This window comes from Leuresthes tenuis, unplaced genomic scaffold (genome assembly GCF_036924035.1).
Source record: "Leuresthes tenuis unplaced genomic scaffold, fLeuTen1.0.hap1 SCAF_6, whole genome shotgun sequence".
Lineage (NCBI taxonomy): Eukaryota > Metazoa > Chordata > Actinopteri > Atheriniformes > Atherinopsidae > Leuresthes > Leuresthes tenuis.
The window spans coordinates 27,600,481-27,619,507 of record NW_027325360.1 but is presented as its reverse complement, the minus strand read 5'-3'; the positions used below and the strand labels follow the sequence as shown (position 1 = coordinate 27,619,507).

The 19,027-nt window shown below is 42.6% G+C and overlaps 2 protein-coding genes across 2 annotated transcripts; one reads left to right on the top strand and one right to left on the bottom strand.

The window, feature by feature from the left end:
• Positions 1–16: 16 nt before the first annotated feature.
• LOC140310284 (ubiquitin-conjugating enzyme E2 G1-like) lies at positions 17–4,830 on the bottom strand. Its single transcript, XM_072388554.1, has 6 exons — positions 4,666–4,830; positions 2,648–2,750; positions 2,455–2,552; positions 2,132–2,310; positions 1,909–2,016; positions 17–1,820 (listed from the first exon to the last, which is right to left on the bottom strand). Exons 1-5 carry the CDS (start codon positions 4,706–4,708, stop codon positions 1,930–1,932), a joined length of 510 nt encoding a protein of 169 aa, XP_072244655.1. The 5' UTR covers positions 4,709–4,830; the 3' UTR covers positions 17–1,820; positions 1,909–1,929.
• A 2,452-nt stretch (positions 4,831–7,282) lies between these two features.
• Positions 7,283–18,569, top strand: anapc7 (anaphase promoting complex subunit 7). Its single transcript, XM_072388539.1, has 11 exons — positions 7,283–7,496; positions 8,136–8,322; positions 8,970–9,089; positions 9,443–9,554; positions 13,093–13,246; positions 13,398–13,540; positions 13,736–13,853; positions 16,383–16,579; positions 16,661–16,885; positions 16,978–17,128; positions 17,229–18,569. Exons 1-11 carry the CDS (start codon positions 7,396–7,398, stop codon positions 17,416–17,418), a joined length of 1,698 nt encoding a protein of 565 aa, XP_072244640.1. The 5' UTR covers positions 7,283–7,395; the 3' UTR covers positions 17,419–18,569.
• The last annotated feature ends 458 nt before the right edge of the window (positions 18,570–19,027 follow it).

The window sequence follows — 19,027 nt, the reverse complement described above, 5'->3', positions numbered from 1 at the left end:
ATAAAATTAAGAGCCACTCTGTTTACACGCTTTATTGAGCATCATGTCCAATATACATTGCATTGACACCAAAATGGAACCAGAAAAAAACCCAACATAAAACAAAACAACAACAACAAAAAAACTACGACAAACAAATAAATGGCGTTGTGGTGGATTACCTGGACACGCCATTTTTCAGAGCGTATTGCTTAATGACATTTCAAACGCACCGAATCTGTGCAAATACAGTGAACACCGGTCAGAGGAGGTCATGGTAGGTTAGAAATTCTGACTTAAAAAGGTAATGTCAACAGCAGGTATGTGATCAAGTCTACACAAATCTACTAATTGTACACATCACATTCACTCAGAATGTACTAATAGGGTTCCTATTAAACATACCTCACCCCTTCAAACCTGATTGCATGCGCCAAAAGATGGTTAACTATTTTTAGTTTCTTTCACAGATCGATAATAGTTAGCAACACCATCAATAAAGTGAAGACAAGCCAATGGTTTTACATACTCCACCCAAAAAATAACATCTAGATTCAGGGTTCGTCTGTATTTCACAACAGAAAACCAATTTCATTTTACTAGTTGGTGAGTTAACTTCAAGTCTCGGGTTCAGTGATTTAGAAAAAGGCGGCAAATATTATCGAGGAATGCACCAATCAGAACTCAAGATGTTGACAGAAGTAAAGAGCATTTTTTAAGAGGTGAATGTGATCTTACACACACACACACACTAAAAGCCGAATGTGCCACGACAAAGAAAGTAAGAAGCACTAGGCCTAAGTCTACTACGGAGCCCCCTAAAATCCCAAAATGTTCCCCAACAAAAACCCTGGTCAAATTTGTTATCCCGTTAAATTGAGGTAAGCTGAGGTGCCGGCTAACCTGCCACCTGTGTAGTAATCACATCCAGGGCTACTTCAGAGACAGCATTTGGTTGCACAAAATTGATAAACAATATAGACTAAATGATAATTCACAGACTTCCTCAACGACCAGAAGAGTCATGTATCAAGATCAGAAACATCAAAAATTTATCTTACAAACTGCTAATCGAGACCCCAATAAAGTCCTGATCCTGAGAAGTTGGCACAAACCTTCTGCTAGTATCAACTCCGCCTGTGTGAGTCACCATATTAAACAATAACTCTCAAGTTGCTGCGCAAGTCGTTCTACTTGAATTAACGGCAAAGAGCGATACGCAACGGAGCTGTTTGAGGGCATCATGCAGGTTTGTTTGAGAGAAATGGCTTTGAACATCTCGGACGCACACTGGCATTAATGGAGAATGCAAACAGAAGGCAGTTTCTCAGAAAAACTTAAGACATGAAAACTAGAAGGTGCTCTAAAAGTTCTCAGCCTGTTCCTATGAACAATAAGCAAACTGTGAGGAGGTGAAGCCAACGAAAGGCAACAGTGATTCAACGACGGTGTGGAAAATTAATCACAGCCATTGACAGATTTGTTGGGATGTTGGTGACGACCTATGAGAACAGGCTTTTGTTTTACACAATCTTGACCACTAAATTGCATAAGAAACCTGGTATAAAGTAGAAACTGTTCAGCAGCAGATAAAAAAGCAAGTTAATTTACAGTAGTGACATATCTTACATCATTAATTTTTTCTTCTTCAAAATAAATAAAATTAAATATACAATTCCAGGAAGGAAACGGGTTAATTTCGCTGGTAGGGTTCACAAATTGGCTCATGTGACAGACCGTTCACAGAAACATGGCTGAGGCCAACCAATTCCTTTGACTGGCAAAACAAGGGGTGAGAAAGCCTTTTGCTGGAGTTTTCCCTCTGAAGGCATTTCCTTTAACTGGACGACAACAACAACAAAAGTAGTTATTATTGCTTTCAATGGCCATGGTTTAAGTGTCTCTTGCTGCACAGTTCAGTTTACTTACCCTGGAAATTACAGCTGACTCCTAATCGAATGCCATCTCTTGACTTTTTCTTACACAGCGAGCCACCTTCCTCTTGAATTCGCCATTAGGGTCCTCCCTCCACTCTTTCTGTTATAGGAACATCAGACTCTTTTAAAAACACATCCTCGGTTTAATGCAGAGAAAACAAGACTGAAAAGAGAATTTTAAGACTGCGGGGAACAGGAAAAGTGGCATAACTCACTGCAGCATCCACATTAGCTGGTGAATCACTGTTGGGGTCTGCCAGCATGGAAATAACACTAATCATGATTGTCTCTACTGTGTGGATTGGAAGCCAGCGCTCCTCAGGCTTTTCATAACCAAACTTATCTTCTCCTGGCTCATGCAGAATTGAGATGCAAACATCCCCGTTCTTTGCAACTGTAAAGAAGAATCAGAGGATAAATTTGGCTGCAAATACTCTTTAATCACAAGAAAAACGGTCCATTTTGACATGAATTCACACGTCCAGACCAATAAACGTGACGGAAATTCAGTAAGTAGCAGAGTACGAGAGACATTTACCATTTGGATGCCATATTTCAGTAATGAACTTCATCTTTGGCGGCCGTAGTGGATAATCATAGGGAAAGGTTAGGTATGCTTTGAAAAACCCGCCTTCGCTGCAGTTAAAAAAACAAAACAAATAACATTAAAATTTTCTTTCAATCAAACCATTTGTTTTAAATACACTGCCATCAAATATTTTCTTACTTACAAAAGAGTATCTTGTGGACCAATGATCACAACTTCCCATTTGTATATATCATCGTCATCGATGAGACCAGCTGAGAAGCCCTCCACAGGGTTTTTGTTGAGCTCTGGGAGAAGAAAAATCAGAACGCTTTTCTAATGAACGTAACTGGAACTGCAAGAAAACCTGCAGCAGAGAGTGCAAACTGCACAATAAAATCTATTTACTGCCAAAATAACAAGAGCACACATTCACATAAAGTTATTTTTGAGCAGATTTTAAAATAGGCCAGCAGATAAAGAAAACACCAGAAAAAAATATAGAATGGATAAATAAATTAATCAATAAAGCAGCACGATGAGCACCTTTAAAGGGTAATAAATGTGCGCTGGAGTCCGCACAGCACGTCTAGATAGATACATGTTAGTTAGGGTGTTTTTCCACCTCTTATTTACTCGTGTTGACACGTTGAACACTGTGGAGCAGCTGTGAAAGATGTCTGATCTACAAACTACTACTATCTACCACAAATACAAGTAAAGTATGACTGTGCTGACTGGCTCCTCCAAGCTCAAGTTGCATTCTTCCTTGCACCATGTACTTTTTAAATTAGCAACAGGGCATGTTGGAACAGTGACTAATGTGCTTAAAGTAAACCTTCAATACAACCCTGATTATATCAGTATCGCAGATATACAGTGGTTTGTGTTTGGTAACCTGGCTCAGTGGGGTGGACAGTTTTTAGTATTGGAGTAACACAAATCTGACCCTTGTATTTACATTGGTAAAAGGATCACTTAGCTACTTTCAAAGAAAATAAACCTTTTTTAATGAATTTTAAGTGTTTCCAAATATAATACATCACAGCTGAAATGATTCTCCAACTTGAACCAACGGCAGTGAATCAGCCACAGATGAATCGCACAGTCTCTCACAAACAGATGCCAAAATTTGCATAGTGTACAGTCAATGCTAAATGCTACATCAGACATGTAAATGCATGCTGTGTTGACTTGTTGCATGAAAACCCTCAAACCTCACCACTTTTATGATTGAAAGTTTCTGCAGTTACATGCGATGTGCATCTGCAACTTGATCAAAGAGATGTTATATTGGCTGAAATGCAGCATCTTGACACCTAGAGTAGGTTTTCTGACCAAATCAGGCTCAATTCTTTTCCATTTCACTCTAAAACTTCTCATAAAATCAAATGTCAACAATCACAGCTGCTTTGACAGTTTAGTGATCGGCCGTGTTGAAGAATAGATAAGTAAACATGTCATATCTGGTTTAAAAACTGGCCCATTAATCTATCTTAGCTGACTGGACAGATAGGCAGCTAGAAAAAAAACAAACAAACTGGGTGTAAGCTCTGTGTCCAGATACATGTGCATTATACACTGACACCAGCTGCGAAAATATAGGTACTGATAAGAGAACAATAACCGTCCCATAATCACAAAGCTGCAGTTCTAAAATACCTGTAATCAGTTTAAAAGAACAGAAGTAGAAAAGCTACCTTAACAGCATTACAGTCCGAGTCACATTTGACATCAGAAACGTGCGATATTATCTTACATAGAATGATTACGAGTTTGTAATTGTTATCAAATTGTTTCCGATACAGTAGCATATGTATCTAAGAAAGGTTGGGAGTGTTTACATTTACAATAAACAATGCTAAAGTCATCAGGGTAGATGAGTTCCTGGACTGATTATTCCTTTGTTCTGTCCGTTAACTACTGCCGAACTCGCTAGCCAGATAGCAACGTTAGCTTACTATTATGAGTCATTTAAAACGCGTATTTGTGACCAATATATTTCTAAATATATGTATTTTTTTCCTAGCAATAGTCAGTTAATAAAAGTAGCTTTGCCACACAATCAACTGCAGTGATAAAGACGCCCATTATATAGCTGGGTTAGCAATCCGATCTAGCTCCTATGGCGTAAACGTAGCTTTAAAGAAAAGCTAACGATAGCTACTCGATAGATAGCCTTTTTCTCAATCACATAAACGTCTCGTGTTTTCTTCGTTTTACCTGCCAGTTGTTTTCGAAGAAGTAGTGCTGATTGTTCGGTCATGGTATGCGGACGTAATTGATGAAAAAAAACACTCTGTATAGATAAACAGTTACCGAAAAATAGAGCTAAACCCTGAACAGAAACGAGGTCCTGCGCTGCCTGCTGCTGGCTTCCCTCTGTGTTTTGACACAAGGTTCAGCTGCTCGGTTTAACCGTCCGAGCGCATGCGCATCTGCAACTGACTATGCTCTTCAATGCAACGTTTCTTGAGAAATCTACAAGCTCTGACCTGGAAAACTTTCTTTCTAGCCTCTTTAAACTGTCATAGAATGTAAGATTCCTGGTTGATACGTAATATACTACCTTGGCGGTCATTTCCCATCAAAGGTTGCACCGCAACTGAGACATTTTCAGCAAAGGACTCAAATCAGTGCTTTTTACTGTTCAGTTAGTGGCATATGAGTAAACTGTTCTGTAATAAATACTTTTTGTTATCCAACCCCAAATAAATTGTGAAAAAAATCTGGACATTATAAACCCAAAATATTCATGTTTTCATCAACTTAATTTCATACATCCATTTTTGCATTTCTGGCCTGCATCACGTTGCAAAAAAAATTGAGACAAGGGAAATGTGGGTTTAAAACTTTAATAAAAATAAAAATTTATGTCAGCTTGTGATTGTAATCATGATTTATATCCACTGCTGCAGTTTTTCATGCACCACAGATGTAATCCACAAATGTGGATGAAAACAATGTTCCACACAGAAAGACTGGAAGGTATTTGCATATTTCTCTATCCTCTGTGCATAATATCATTAAATCATTCAAGAAATTTGGAGGAATTCCTGTGTTATAAGGGCAAGAGAGTATGCTGGACATGTGATCGACGATTATTTGTAACGGGTGGTGTATGGACCCAAATGCAGTACAAAGGAGTCAGAAGAATTTACTGAGACTCTGGCAGACAGACAAACGGTTTAGAAAACGGCAAACAGGAATCAAGAGAGGAGAGGCAAAGTTCTTGGTCAGGGACAGAAGGCTGGGTCGAATTACCAGGAGGCAGACGAAGCAGGGAATCAGGGACAGGCGACGTCGGTACCAGTAAAGCTGGCAGGAGAACGCTGGAAAGACTTACATGGCAAAGAACAATCTGGCAAAGGAGTGAGTGTGGAGCTGGTGACTATATGCTGGGCTGATTGCATGTGATGAGAGGCAGCTGTGTGCACAGGTGAGTGGAGTGAACTGATGAGGTGTGTGTGGCTGACAGGCTGAGTGGGGCAGAAGCAGGATCAATGGAAAATTACTGATGGTTGGATGACTAAACTGTGACATTATTGCCTCAACCATCATTCATCAATTGCTGGTATAATCACATTTACAAGGGATTACTGTGGGAAATTTTTGCAAAACGCTACAATAAGGAGTTACAGCGTTTTGGATCAAATGTCACTTAAAATTAAAATGATTAACCTTGTCTAGAGACTTCTAAGATAGAAAATCACATGTTTTCAGTGTGTGATTATCCCAGATCAGAAAAGCTGATTCACACTTGTTTTGTGGCAGTATTAATGCAGAAAAGTTCATGAAGATTTTAAAACATCTTTTCCAAGGATGTTCATGCACTTTCCAACCAGACAACGCAAATTACATAAATATCTGTAAATATTACAAAGGCAAGCTGAGGAAGAAGAGGGTACAGGTACTGGACTCACCTGTTCCAAACAGAGGATGTGTGGATCATTTTTAAACAATAAAAACAACAATAGACCTGCACTGTTGCAGATTTTGAATCATGTTTGCAGAAAGAATGGGTCTTTTAATTCTTGTGAGAAGGAATAACAACATTACAAAGCAGTTATAACTTTACCGTCTCATTTTTTTTGTTACGTATTGCAGACTTGCAATGCCTGCAACAAACGTGTATTAAACTGAATTCCATTGAAAAGAAGAAACATTACATTCTAATATATAAATATATATATAAATATATAACATATGAATAAAAATCAAACTTTTGCTAATTTTGGTATGTACATTACATTCAGAAGTGAGAAAAGAAAGTTTTTAAAAGTTGCATGATTAATCAAATATAGTTATTCTTTTAACTGCCACCTGTTCAGACAATGAATTAATGGTGTAGAACAGTAAAAAGTGGTCCAAAACAAAGAAAAAACATACTGTTATATAGCATAACAGTAATGCAAATTATTTCTACAATTTTGAATACATATATCTGTATTATCTTACCTGTGTTTATCATTACTGTTTCATTATCTGTATATGCAGTCCTTTTAATATTAGCACCACTAATTTCGGACAAGAAAGTCACAAAAAGCATTTCTCACATTTATTTACCAAATTTAAAACACTGTTGAAGACGACAAAGGTGCTTTTAAAGCTATCGGAAAAATGTGAATGTCATCGCTTAACTACATTGACAACACAAATGAAAACATACTTAACAGTTAAAATTTCATTCTTAATTGTCAAAATGTTGAAAGTAAAGTCAATAGAATTCTAAATGTATAGGCCACATTCAAATATTCTCTTAAGGTATCGTAATATCTGGTGTGGTTGTTGAAAATACGAGCCCGTTTAGAGCACTAGAAGCAAAAAATGTACGGAGGAAGCTCGTTCGGCGCCATATTTAACACATCAGATGCTAGTAGGCGTTAGCTGTTTCCGAGTTGAAACTTTAAACTTGACGCAGAAGCCCAAAGCAGGCCTTCAGAATATTTGAAAATGAATGTAATAGATCATGTTCGGGATATGGCGGCTGCTGGCCTTCACTCTAATGTCCGGATATTGAGCAGTTTACTGCTCACGATGAGTAATAACAACCCGTAAGTACAGCGGGGACCGTCTATTTCATGTTGTCATTCCGTGGTAATGATGGCCCAAGGCTAACTGGTCAACAACGGCTACCTTTCCGTAGCTTTGTCTAAACTATTCAGATGAAAGAACTGCATTGATCCAGTAACACTAATTATAACAATAGCAATTATTTCTATTACAGAGCGAATACAGTTAGCATCCTTAACCCAAGAGTTAGCCATGTATTGAGTCCTATAACACAACGGTGCAATCAGCAGTTAGCCAAAGGGGGTGTTGAGCAGGACAACTTGTGTTGTGTATTAGGACGTCTTATTCTTATTTTTAATTGTTCTTCTTTCAGTCTTTGCTATTTAGGGATCGCTTCAAAGCAATTGCTGGATATATCCCAGTTGTGTTGTTCACAGCTCAGTGTTTTTGCACCGATGTAGCTAATTCAACACAAAATAATTTTACATTGTGTCTGGCATTTTTTTCTTACTGGGAGCATTTTTCATTTGTTACTCAGTTTTAATCTTTGCTTTTATCCATTTAATTAACATCTTCCTTTGTAGTATGTAGTATGTGTAGCAGATAAAAGAGACTACGTAGTTATTTCCACTCCTCCTCTTTTATTTATTGCAGATTTATTCGTGTGTCTTTGATTTTAGAGAGCTGTTCTCGCCAGCCCAGAAGTACCAGCTGTTGGTGTACCACGCTGATGCCATTTTCCATGATAAGGAATACCGTAATGCCGCCTGCAAATACAGTATGGCACTGCAACAGAAGAAGGTGCTCAGCAAAACCTCTAAAGTTCGCACATCCACAGGTGGAGGTGCATCCAACATACAGGCACAGGTGTGTGGCTGAATGCTGTTCAATTCCCTGCATATTGAAAGATGTTTTGAGTTTTTCAATTCATTTGAGTTAAGTGAGGCAGTCACCATATCAGATTTCCATTTCACCATTATTATGGTTGATACAATTCACTAAAACACAGTTTCACCGTCACATGCAGAAAAAAAGTACCAAAATGCTAAATTTTTAGCTTTTTTAATATTTCTAAATATTAATTTAGGGATGCAGAGATGGATCCTGTTGTCGTACCTCTGCAGAAACACATTGGCACGCTAAAGCAGTGATGTGTAATGGTGAGTGAAGTGGGAGAAATAATAATAAAAAAAAAAAACAATCCACCAGGCCTTACATCTGCTCTCAATACAGTGTCAACTGGAACAAAATCTCTCATTATTTAATTATTTGTGTTGCATTGCAGTCTCAAAATTTACGTATAAATATCAGTGTTAACATCAGCGTACAGACCATGATACCTCAGTAGTCATCCAAAACTTGTCATTTAAAGACTGTAAAATTGCATTTAAAAGACAATACATTTTTAGATATAATGCACAACTATTCCTGACTAAGAACCACCTCAAAGATTTTGCCATTTGGCTTGAATGTTGTTAGAAACGTGTAAATTTACCCGCTGTTTTGCTTTTCAGAGTTTGCCCTCAGAAATCGAGGTAAAATACAAGATAGCTGAGTGCTACACCATTTTGAAACTGGATAAAGATGCCATTGCTGTGCTCGATGGGATCCCATCCAGGCAGAGGACTCCAAAGGTTAAGCCACTGTTTTCATCATGATTTATATGCCATTCTTTTGAGATATAAAAAAGCTGCAGCTGCAGTGTATTTTTAAAAAGATAGAGCAACAAAAATGCTCTTAGAAGGGGGTGAAGCCATGTCTTTTATGGTTAAGGTGTAATTATATGAATGGTTTTAAGAGTTGAGAACCCTGGACTAAGAAGGACAAATGGTTTTATTTTCATAAATTCTGTGTTCATAAATGTTTGGCTCAGTTTTGGAAATTAAGGCACGTTGAAAGAAAATCTGCCATAAAACATCAGCGAATGTCCTCTGAATCAACTTCTATTGGAAGTAAAATTGAATGTTGTTGTTCTTTCCTCCTTTAGATCAACATGATGCTGGCTAACCTGTACAGGAAAGCTGGTCAGGAGCGTTCTGCAGTGACGAGCTACAAAGAGGTGCTCAGACAGTGTCCCCTGGCCTTAGACGCAATCATTGGTATGCACGGTCACAGATGCTGTAATTCACCATGCAACGTTTAACCTCCAGAGACACGTTCACTGTGACAAACCACGCAGTTCATAAGTTTATCCAAACAAGACACCACCTGTCCTGATGCACGTTGCATCTAATCCAACCAAACTGCCTGAGAGGCCTTGTGAGTGCCCCACCTGGCGTGCACAAAATAACGAAGTGGGATAACTGTTACTTACTTTTAGTATTGCACTCCTAAAGGTAGTGGTAGTGACAACTCAGGCAGGTTTAATTTCACGATTTATTTGAACCTTTTGGAGTTTGTAATATAAATGTTTGTCCATCCATCCATTGTCATCAGCTTAGCGGAGGTCGGGTCGCTCTCCTCAGCGACACCCTCTCGCCCCTCCTGGGGGCTCCCGAGGCGTTTCCAGGCCAGAAGAGTTATATAAACCCTCCAGCGAGTCCCTTGGTCTGCCTCCTCCCAGTAGGATGTGCCCGGAAAACTTCCAAAGGAAGGCGACCAGGAGGCATCCGAACCACCTCAGCTGACTGCTTTCGATGGAGATGAGCAGCCGCTCGACTCCAAGCTCCCTCTGGATGGTGAAGCTCCTCCCCCATCTCTAAAGCTGAGCCCAGCCCCCCTCTGAAAGAAACCCATTTCAGCCGCTCGTGTCTACGATCTTGTTCGTTCGGTCACTACCCAGATCTGTGACCATAGGTGAAACGAAGATGGACCAGTGAACTAAAAGCTTCTCCTTCCGGCTCAGCTCCCTCTTCATCACAACGAACCTCATTACTGCTGACGAAGCCCCAATCTGTCGGTCCATCTCTACCTCCAACCTGCCATCACTTGTTTATAGACTTGGAAAAGGTTCACGACGTGTTCCCTTAGAGATTCTGTGGGGGGTACCGGAGCCGCTTTTATGAGCTATCCGGTCCCTGTAAAACTAAAGCAAGAGCTGTCAAACTCGTTTGCGCTACGTGTTGGACTCTCTGCCCCTTGAACCGGAACAAGGTGGAATACTCTCTCCGGATTGAGGATAAGTTTCTGGGGATCTTGTTCACAAGTGAAAAAGCGTTTTTGCTATAGCTGCCTTTGCGGACCAATAATAAGCTCAGTCTTTCTCAAAACCCACCACATACGTCTTTTACACAAAAAATATTATATAAGTTGATCTAAAAACCCCCCTGAGCTGTCACCTTATCGTGGTGGGGGAGTTTGCGTGCCCCAATGAGTCTGGGAGCTATGTTGCCCGGGGCTTTAAGCCCCTGGTAGGGTCACCCAAGGCAAACAGATCCTAGATGAGGGACCAGACAAAGAACAGCTCAAAAGACTCCTTATGATGAACAAAAAATTTGGACCTTGTGATCCCTTGCCCGGATATGGGACACCGGGGCCTCCCCCCGGAGCCAGGCCGAACCTGCTGGTGGACACCAGTGGTGAGGGAAGCCGTCAAGCTGAAGAAGGAGTCCTATCGGGCCTTTTTGGCCAGTGGGACCCTGGAAGCAGCTGACAGGTACCGACAGGCCAGACGGGCCGCGGCTTCGGCGGTTGCTGAGGCAAAAACTCGGGCCTGGGAGGAGTTCGGTGAGACCATGGAGAACGATTTCCGGACGGCCTCGAAGAGATTCTGGTCCACCATCCGGCGTCTCAGGGGGGGGAAGCGGCTCACAGTCAACACTGTTTACAGTGGGGACGGGGCTTTGCTGACCTCAACTAGGGATGTTGTGAGTCGGTGGGGGGAGTACTTCGAGGAACTCCTCAATCCTACCAACACGTGCTCGGAAGAGGCAGAGTCGGAGAGCTCGGAGACGGGGCCTCCCATTTCTGGGGCTGAGGTTGCCGAGGTGGTCAAAAAGCTCCTCGGTGGCAAGGCCCCGGGGGTGGATGAGGTCCGTCCTGAGTTTCTCAAGGCTCTGGATGTTGTAGGGCTGTCTTGGCTGACACGCCTCTGCAGCATCGCGTGGACATCGGGGACAGTGCCTCTGGACTGGCAGATTGGGGTGGTGGTCCCCCTCTTTAAAAAGGGGGACCGGAGGGTGTGTTCCAACTATAGGGGTATCACACTCCTCAGCCTCCCTGGTAAGGTCTATTCGGGGGTATTGGAGAGGAGGATCCGTCGGATAATCGAGCCTCGGATTCAGGAGATGCAGTGTGGCTTTCGTCCTGGCCGTGGAACAGTGGACCAGCTCTATACCCTCGGCAGGATCCTGGAGGGTGCATGGGAGTTCGCCCAACCAGTCTACATGTGTTTTGTGGACTTGGAGAAAGCGTTCGACCGTGTCCCTCGTGGAGTCCTGTGGGGGGTGCTCCGGGAATATGGAGTGCCGGACCCCTTGATAGGGGCCGTTCGGTCTCTGTATGACCGGTGCCAGAGTTTGGTCCGCATTGCCGGCAGTAAGTCGGATACGTTTCTGGTGAGAGTTGGACTCCGTCAGGGCTGCCCTTTGTCACCGATTCTGTTCCTAACTTTTATGGACAGAATTTCTAGGCGGAGCCAGGGCGTTGAAGGGGTCCGATTTGGCGACCTCAGAATCGGGTCTCTGCTTTTTGCAGATGATGTGGTTCTGTTAGCGTCGTCAGGCCGTGACCTTCAGCTCTCACTGGAGCGATTCGCAGCCGAGTGTGAAGCGGCTGGGATGAGAATCAGCACCTCCAAATCCGAGACTATGGTTCTCAGCCGGAAAAGGGTGGAATGCTCTCTCCGGGTCGGGAATGAGATCCTTCCCCAAGTGGAGGAGTTCAAGTATCTCGGGGTCTTGTTCACGAGTGAGGGACGAATGGAGCGGGAGATTGACGGGCGGATCGGTGCGGCGTCTGCAGTGTTGCGGGCTCTGCACCGACCCGTCGTTGTGAAGAGGGAGCTGAGCCAGAAGGCGAAGCTCTCTACTTACTGGTCAATCTACGTTCCCATCCTCACCTATGGTCACGAGTTGTGGGTAGTGACCGAAAGAACAAGATCGCGAATACAAGCGGCCGAAATGGGTTTCCTCCGCAGGGTGTCTGGGCTCTCCCTTAGAGATAGGGTGAGAAGCTCAGTCATCCGGGAGGGGCTCGGAGTAGAACCGCTGCTCCTCCGCATTGAGAGGAGTCAGATGAGGTAGCTCGGGCATCTGGTTAGGATGCCCCCTGGACGCCTCCCTGGGGAGGTGTTCCGGGCACGTCCCACTGGGAGGAGACCCCGGGGGAGACCCAGGACACGTTGGAGAGACTATGTCTCTCGGCTGGCCTGGGAACGCCTCGGGGTCCCCCCGGAAGAGCTGGAGGAAGTGGCCGGGGACAGGGACGTCTGGGTTTCTCTGCTCAAGCTGCTGCCCCCGCGACCCGACCCCCGGATAAGCGGCAGATGATGGATGGATGGATCTAAAAAAAAATTCTGTGTGATTCAATAAAATATGCAACAAAATGCATGAAAAGTGACAAATGACTAAAAACAGAGTTTACAATTTGAGAATATATCTTTTGAACTGTGCAGCCTACAAATGTCTGGCTTGAATTGAATTGATTTCTTAATCCTGTAAACTTTTAGAAGTGTAAGTGCTCTACTTCTCCTTCCAGGCCTTCTGTCTCTGTCAGTTAAAGGAGCTGAAGTGGCATCCATGACCATGGATGTGATCCAGAGCCTCCCCAACTTAGACTGGCTCTCTGTTTGGATCAAAGCATACGCCTTCATACATGCAGGCGACAATCAGAGAGCTATCAACACTATTTGGTGAGCAGAGTGCTGATTTTTATTTAATTTTTTATTTTTATGTTTTATTTATTTATTTTTTGTAAGAAGTACTGAAGTATGATGTGCCAAGCCTGCTGATTTTATGTGCCCATCCTGCATCCTTATTGGTGGGGTGGGAATGCTGTTTCAGCTCCCTGGAGAAGAAATCTCTTCTGCGGGATAACGTTGACCTCCTGGTCAGCCTGGCAGATGTCTATTTTAGGGCCGGTGACACCAAAAATGCCATTCTCAAATTTGAACAAGCCCAGATGCTGGACCCGTACCTCATCAAAGGTGAGCCCCAGTAAGAGAAGTTTTCCATGCCTGTGTTCACATGTTTACAACTGAGCATCTGTCATTATCAGTTGAAGGTAACTTGCACTTATTACCAGTTTTATTTCTGTGACTTGACCTTGCAGTTGTGTCAGATTAGTTTGAATAACCCAAGAAAAGAGTTTGAGATGTGATTGATACTTTTTACACTTGTAGGAATGGATGTTTACGGCTATCTGATGGCCCGTGAGGGACACCTGGAAGATGTGGAAGTCCTGGGAGGTCGATTATTTAATATATCCGACCAGCATGCTGAACCCTGGGTGATCTCTGGGTGAGTCTCCAAATGAAGGCCTCAGTAAGCCTTTGTTTAAAGGCGATGTATTCTGCACTTTTTAACAGTATTAACAGTTAGCACTGAGGTCATATTTGAGATGTACGAGACAGAATTTGGTCAGAATACCTGTTGGTTTAAGCACAGTGCGTCAAGTCCTGTTTCAAAGTCTGTTTTCCGGGTGGAGAGTGAGCAAGTGCTCAACCCCACCCTTTATTGCGGCCAGCAGCTAAATACAGGGAAATGGTTCAGAAGTGTAGCTGTAAAATAGCAGCAGATGCAAGTAAATGATCCTTTTTCATCAATACAGAGCGTAACTTGCAGTAATCAGTGTTGGTCATCTTATTTTTAAAAAGTAATTAATTACATTTACAAATTACTTCTCCAAAAAAGTAATTGAGTTAGTAACTGGACTACCTCATTGTAAGAGTAATAAGTTACTCAGCAAAGTAACTGTGACATTATTTTTCATGTTTTATACGCTATTAGCCTGTTGCTGACTGGAAAAATCAAGCGTTGCTTGTTTTAACAGAGTGGCTCCATCTCCCTCGCTGGCTGCATTTGGGCTTGGGTTAGCAGCAGCAACAAGTGTCATGTTAGCATGTGTTGATGCTAAGGTGCTTCATAAGATTCGAGTTGCTTGAGGCAGACGTGGATAAAGTCTTTTTTCCTGGGAATAGCGTGCATGTTACATAAACATTCATGCCTTTACTTTCAATGAGTGAGAAGTAGTGCCGGTGCTTCCAGTTTGAGGACGCTACCTTTGAATTTCCCTGGCTCGTCGCCATTGTCACTGTCTTGTTGTGTTTGGCAGTCAGAGTGTGCAGTGAGCAGGTCATGAGCTGCCCACCCAGCCAATCATCATCGCATTTGCAACGGCGTCATCATCCCCACCGCTGCTCTCTCCAGGCAGCTGATGTGTGGCCAAAACCTGACACCTTGCGCTTCATTCAACCTGTAGTAACGTGCCACTTCACATTCTCAGTAACGGGAATGACGTTGCAATGATGGGAAAAGTAATTAATTAGATTTCTCGTTACTGAAAAAAAATAATGCCGTTAGTAACGCCGTTATTACCAACACTGGCAGTAATGCATGTGTATCGTTAATTGCTGTGTTTAAACATTTTTAATACATTAACGTCATTAAACAATTGTACTTGGAGACCTACATCTTTATCTGAAACTATAATGTAATGTTAACACACCGAGAGTGGTTCACGGCAGGGGTTTCTGCTGGTGGGCGCTCACTGTGCTTACATGACTTACTCGCACATTCGTCTCACAGCAAAACACACATTAGATTGACAATTAACAGCAGCAGCCGCAATGAACACACACGTATGCTCTTTCCTCCAGGCGCACACGCTCCTTCACAAACACACACACACTGGTGATGCATACAAGAAGTTAATGTCAATGTAACCTAAAAGGCTCCGATGAAGATAAAGGAAAAACACGATCCAACAGTGCAAACCTCAAATGCTTTGTTTTTTGCAGCATCGTAGTCTATCCATGGCTATTTCTCTTTCCGGCTAGCTTGAAAAGTCCGACCTTTTTTCTGCCGAACATCTGCACTGCTACTGTCCTCTGTCGTTGACACTGTAGAGTTCTCACTAGAAGACGGTGTCGGGTCGGTGGATATTTTTGTGACAAATTTGTTCATTTTATTGGCTAAATCAACCACTATGCTAGTTTAACAGCAAGTTGCCGTCCAGCCTTTTTTGGCGGTTTATCTGACATCATATGGTAATGCGTTAATTGGTAGCGGAGTGGTCATTAGCAAATAAATGGCAAGTGTAGGCTGCCTGGCACACGTGGGTGCTCCGGCCCTGAAGCACCCACGGAGTCGGTGCCTATGTTTCATGGTGCTCAGTGTAGCAACAAGAGTGAGGAGAGGACCGGTGTTGTGTTGAAAACACACCTCATCCACACAGCTGCAGGTCGTCAGAATTCCAGAGTGTAACCGTTCAAAGAAAGCTTCAGTTAACAAAGTAATGTGAGAACAATAATGTTCATCTTTCAGTAAGTAACAGCAATAACTCCTCGGAAGTTGGTGTACTTCATCTTCATTAGCGAAGCTGTTAGCGTTAGCTACTGCTAAAGGAAAAAATAAATAAAGCATGAGGAATTATTTCTCAGATACTTCCATTATCAGACATTTCCCTGCTCTGAAGTTCAGGCTCTGAGAGTTGGAACTGATCCATCTTTGTGGCTCAGTTTCTTCAGTTCAGCGTTGAACTGGACCAAGTTGTTAAAACAGTTAGTTGCTGCACATACAGTCTTTGGCTAACATTACCCCCAAATCTGGTTTATCCACTGGGCTCTTACATCCTCTGAGGCTGCTGGTTTACACTTGCTGGTAGCTTCAGACTCCCTAATATATGCTGAAAAAAGCAGAAAAAGGAATTGTTTCCCATAATATGTCCCCCTTTAAATCTAGCATTATTTCAAATATACCCTGAGAGGGGCAGCAGCATTACTGTCTTGTAAAGCTGTGGAAGTCCTTGAATCTGTGTGTTTTGTCCAGCTGTCACAGCTTTTACAGCAAGCGTTACTCCAGGGCACTGTACCTGGGCGCGAAGGCCATCCAGCTGAACAGCAACAGCGTGCAGGCCCTCCTCCTGAAGGGGGCGGCACTGAGAAATATGGGCCGAGTTCAAGAAGCGATCATCCACTTCAGAGAGGCAATGCGTTTGGCGCCCTGCCGGCTCGACTGCTACGAAGGCACGTTTGCTTTTAGGTTAAATTTTATGGTCTGGTTGTGTTTTTTTTCAAATGGTTTAACTTTGTTGTGAATAACTTCAGGTCTGATCGACTGTTACCTGGCATCCAATGGGATTCGAGAGGCCATGGGGATGGCAAACAACATCTATAAGACTCTGGGGGCCAACGCGCAGACGCTCACCATCCTGGCCACAGTGTGCCTGGAAGACCCTGTGACGCAGGAAAAAGCCAAAACTTTGCTGGACAAAGCGCTGGCTCAGAGACCCGATTACACCAAAGCTGTGGTCAAAAAGGCAGAATTGCTCAGTGCGTACACCAACACAGTGTTAACCTTGAGTAAAATACTGTGAGATTATTTGTTGTTTCACAAATGATTTGTCTTTGCTTACCTTGCGAAGGTCGGGAACAGAAATATGAAGAAGGTATCACTCTCCTGAGGAACGCCCTGGCCAATCAAAGCGACTGTGTCCTGCACAGGATGCTGGGAGATTTCCTGGTGGCTGTCAATGATTACCAGGAAGCCATGGACCAGTACAGCATAGCGTTGAGGTAAACGGAGGCTGATTGTGGAGATGTCATAAAATGAAATGTTAAAGTTCAAAATGATGTTTAATCTTTAAAAAAAAAAAACTGTTTTTTCTTTCTTCAGCCTGGATCCTAATGACCAGAAGTCTTTAGAAGGCATGCAGAAGATGGAGAAGGAGGAGAGCCCCACGGACGCAACGGTCGAGCTGGATGGTGACGACATGGAGGGCAGCGGTGAGGATGGAGATCTTGAGGGCAGTGACAGCGAAGCAGCTCAGTGGGCCGATCAGGAACAGTGGTTCGGTATGCAGTGACGCAGGGCCACCGAGGAGCGCTCAGTCAGTGCCTCCCTCTAACACACCAGAAGCCTTCAGCCATCGTGGTGTTCAGACAGGACAAAGAGGGCCCCCAATAGTCGTACCACTCCTTAATCCTCGCATGATGACGGAGGATAACACCAAGACTGACATTAAAGAGTCAAAGGTTAATGATTGCACCCATGGAGGAACCGATACTGGACTTTGTGGGACAGCTACAGGGAGACTCACTGAAATGCGACTTAATGCCGAACTCAAGCCAAAACCTGACCTGACATCAACTTTCCATCATTCTGCCAACATTATCAGCTTCACTGTGAGGTGACTTGAGGTTTATTTACTTGTACACGCATCGGTCCAGCACAGCCACGCTGCAGTGGGAAATTTCAATGAAAAATGTGATCTCTTCTCCTTTAGTTTTTATATATCACGCTTTTCTTGGCTGCCAGTCGGTGTAATATACAACAAATCATTCAATCAAGCCGTTTCTGGGCAAGTAAATTGCCACCGAAGCAGATGAAACGTGCCCACTGTCAGCTAGTGTGAACTAATAATCAGAATGAGGTGAGAAATGTTACCGTTTGATATGTACTACTGGAATATTTTTCCGTTTGTGTCTAAGCTCGACTCCGTTTCATCCATGCCACAGTAAAAGTTGTGAACGTGTCAGACGGCAAACTGGAGGTCCGAACTCGTAACGGTGTTCAGTATCTCAGCTTCAAATGTATCATCTTGAAATCTGTCGCAACACTTTGTTTTCACTTACCTAATATGGAAAAAAAAACAAAACTGATCAACCCGTTAAGTTTTACTAAATCATCTGACGTCAAATGTTTATATTTTGTACATATATGAAAATGTATAATAAAATTGTTAAGGATCTCCAGTTGTCTTCGAAGTTGCGATGTAGGACCTCAGGAGAGCCCTGCTTAAAGGCTCACGTGCACGAGACCCCACGGTTGCTTCTCAACAGAACAAAGTAGCTCGGATTGTGGCACACACAGAGGGAGATTGACCATCATTACATCTACATTAATGTGAAAAAAGGCCTCTTTCAGTTGGTTTAAGGATTTACAAATCAGCATTGATTTAAAAAAAAAACAAAAAACAAAAAAAAAAACAATCAACAGGTCCTCAACGGATAAAAATTGGGTAATGCAACTTTAGATGAACAAAAGTGCGTATTGCAGTTGCGTTATTGAACAAAAATGAAACCAAATGGTAAAACGTGATGCACAACCCTTCAGACCAGCCTTTCTTCAACATCTTTTCACAGTTGTCAGAGATAAGGGATTTCCTCCCTTATTTGTGGTGCTGATCTCTCTTACTGATGCCATGGATGTGTTTGTCCTCTGCTTTTGTAGTAACTTCTAGTTTCTTCTCGTCTCTTCTTTGCAGTTTCTCTCTGTGTATCCTTCTTTCCTCAGAATACAAATCTGTACTCTTGTTTCTTTGGTCATCTGTTTCCTTTTTATCCATTTCTGTGGTAGTTTGTCAGAGATGTGAACACAGTTGGATGCAAACTCTCAAAAGCCAAAGAGCTAAAGTGAGTAATGCAAACTGATTTTTTACCTATTTTGTTACTTTCCAACTTGTAATTTAAAAG

Coding starts and splice junctions, on each gene's coding strand:
- LOC140310284 (XM_072388554.1), bottom strand. CDS start 4,708: ATGACCGAACAATCAGCACTACTTCTTCGAAAACAACTGGCAG. Junction 2,311..2,454: donor TGAAATATGGCATCCAAATG/GTAAATGTCTCT, acceptor TCTTCTTTACAG/TTGCAAAGAACGGGGATGTT. Junction 2,017..2,131: donor CAGCTAATGTGGATGCTGCA/GTGAGTTATGCC, acceptor TTCCTATAACAG/AAAGAGTGGAGGGAGGACCC.
- anapc7 (XM_072388539.1), top strand. CDS start 7,396: ATGAATGTAATAGATCATGTTCGGGATATGGCGGCTGCTGGCCTTCAC. Junction 13,854..16,382: donor GAACCCTGGGTGATCTCTGG/GTGAGTCTCCAA, acceptor TGTTTTGTCCAG/CTGTCACAGCTTTTACAGCA. Junction 16,886..16,977: donor CAAAAAGGCAGAATTGCTCA/GTGCGTACACCA, acceptor TACCTTGCGAAG/GTCGGGAACAGAAATATGAA.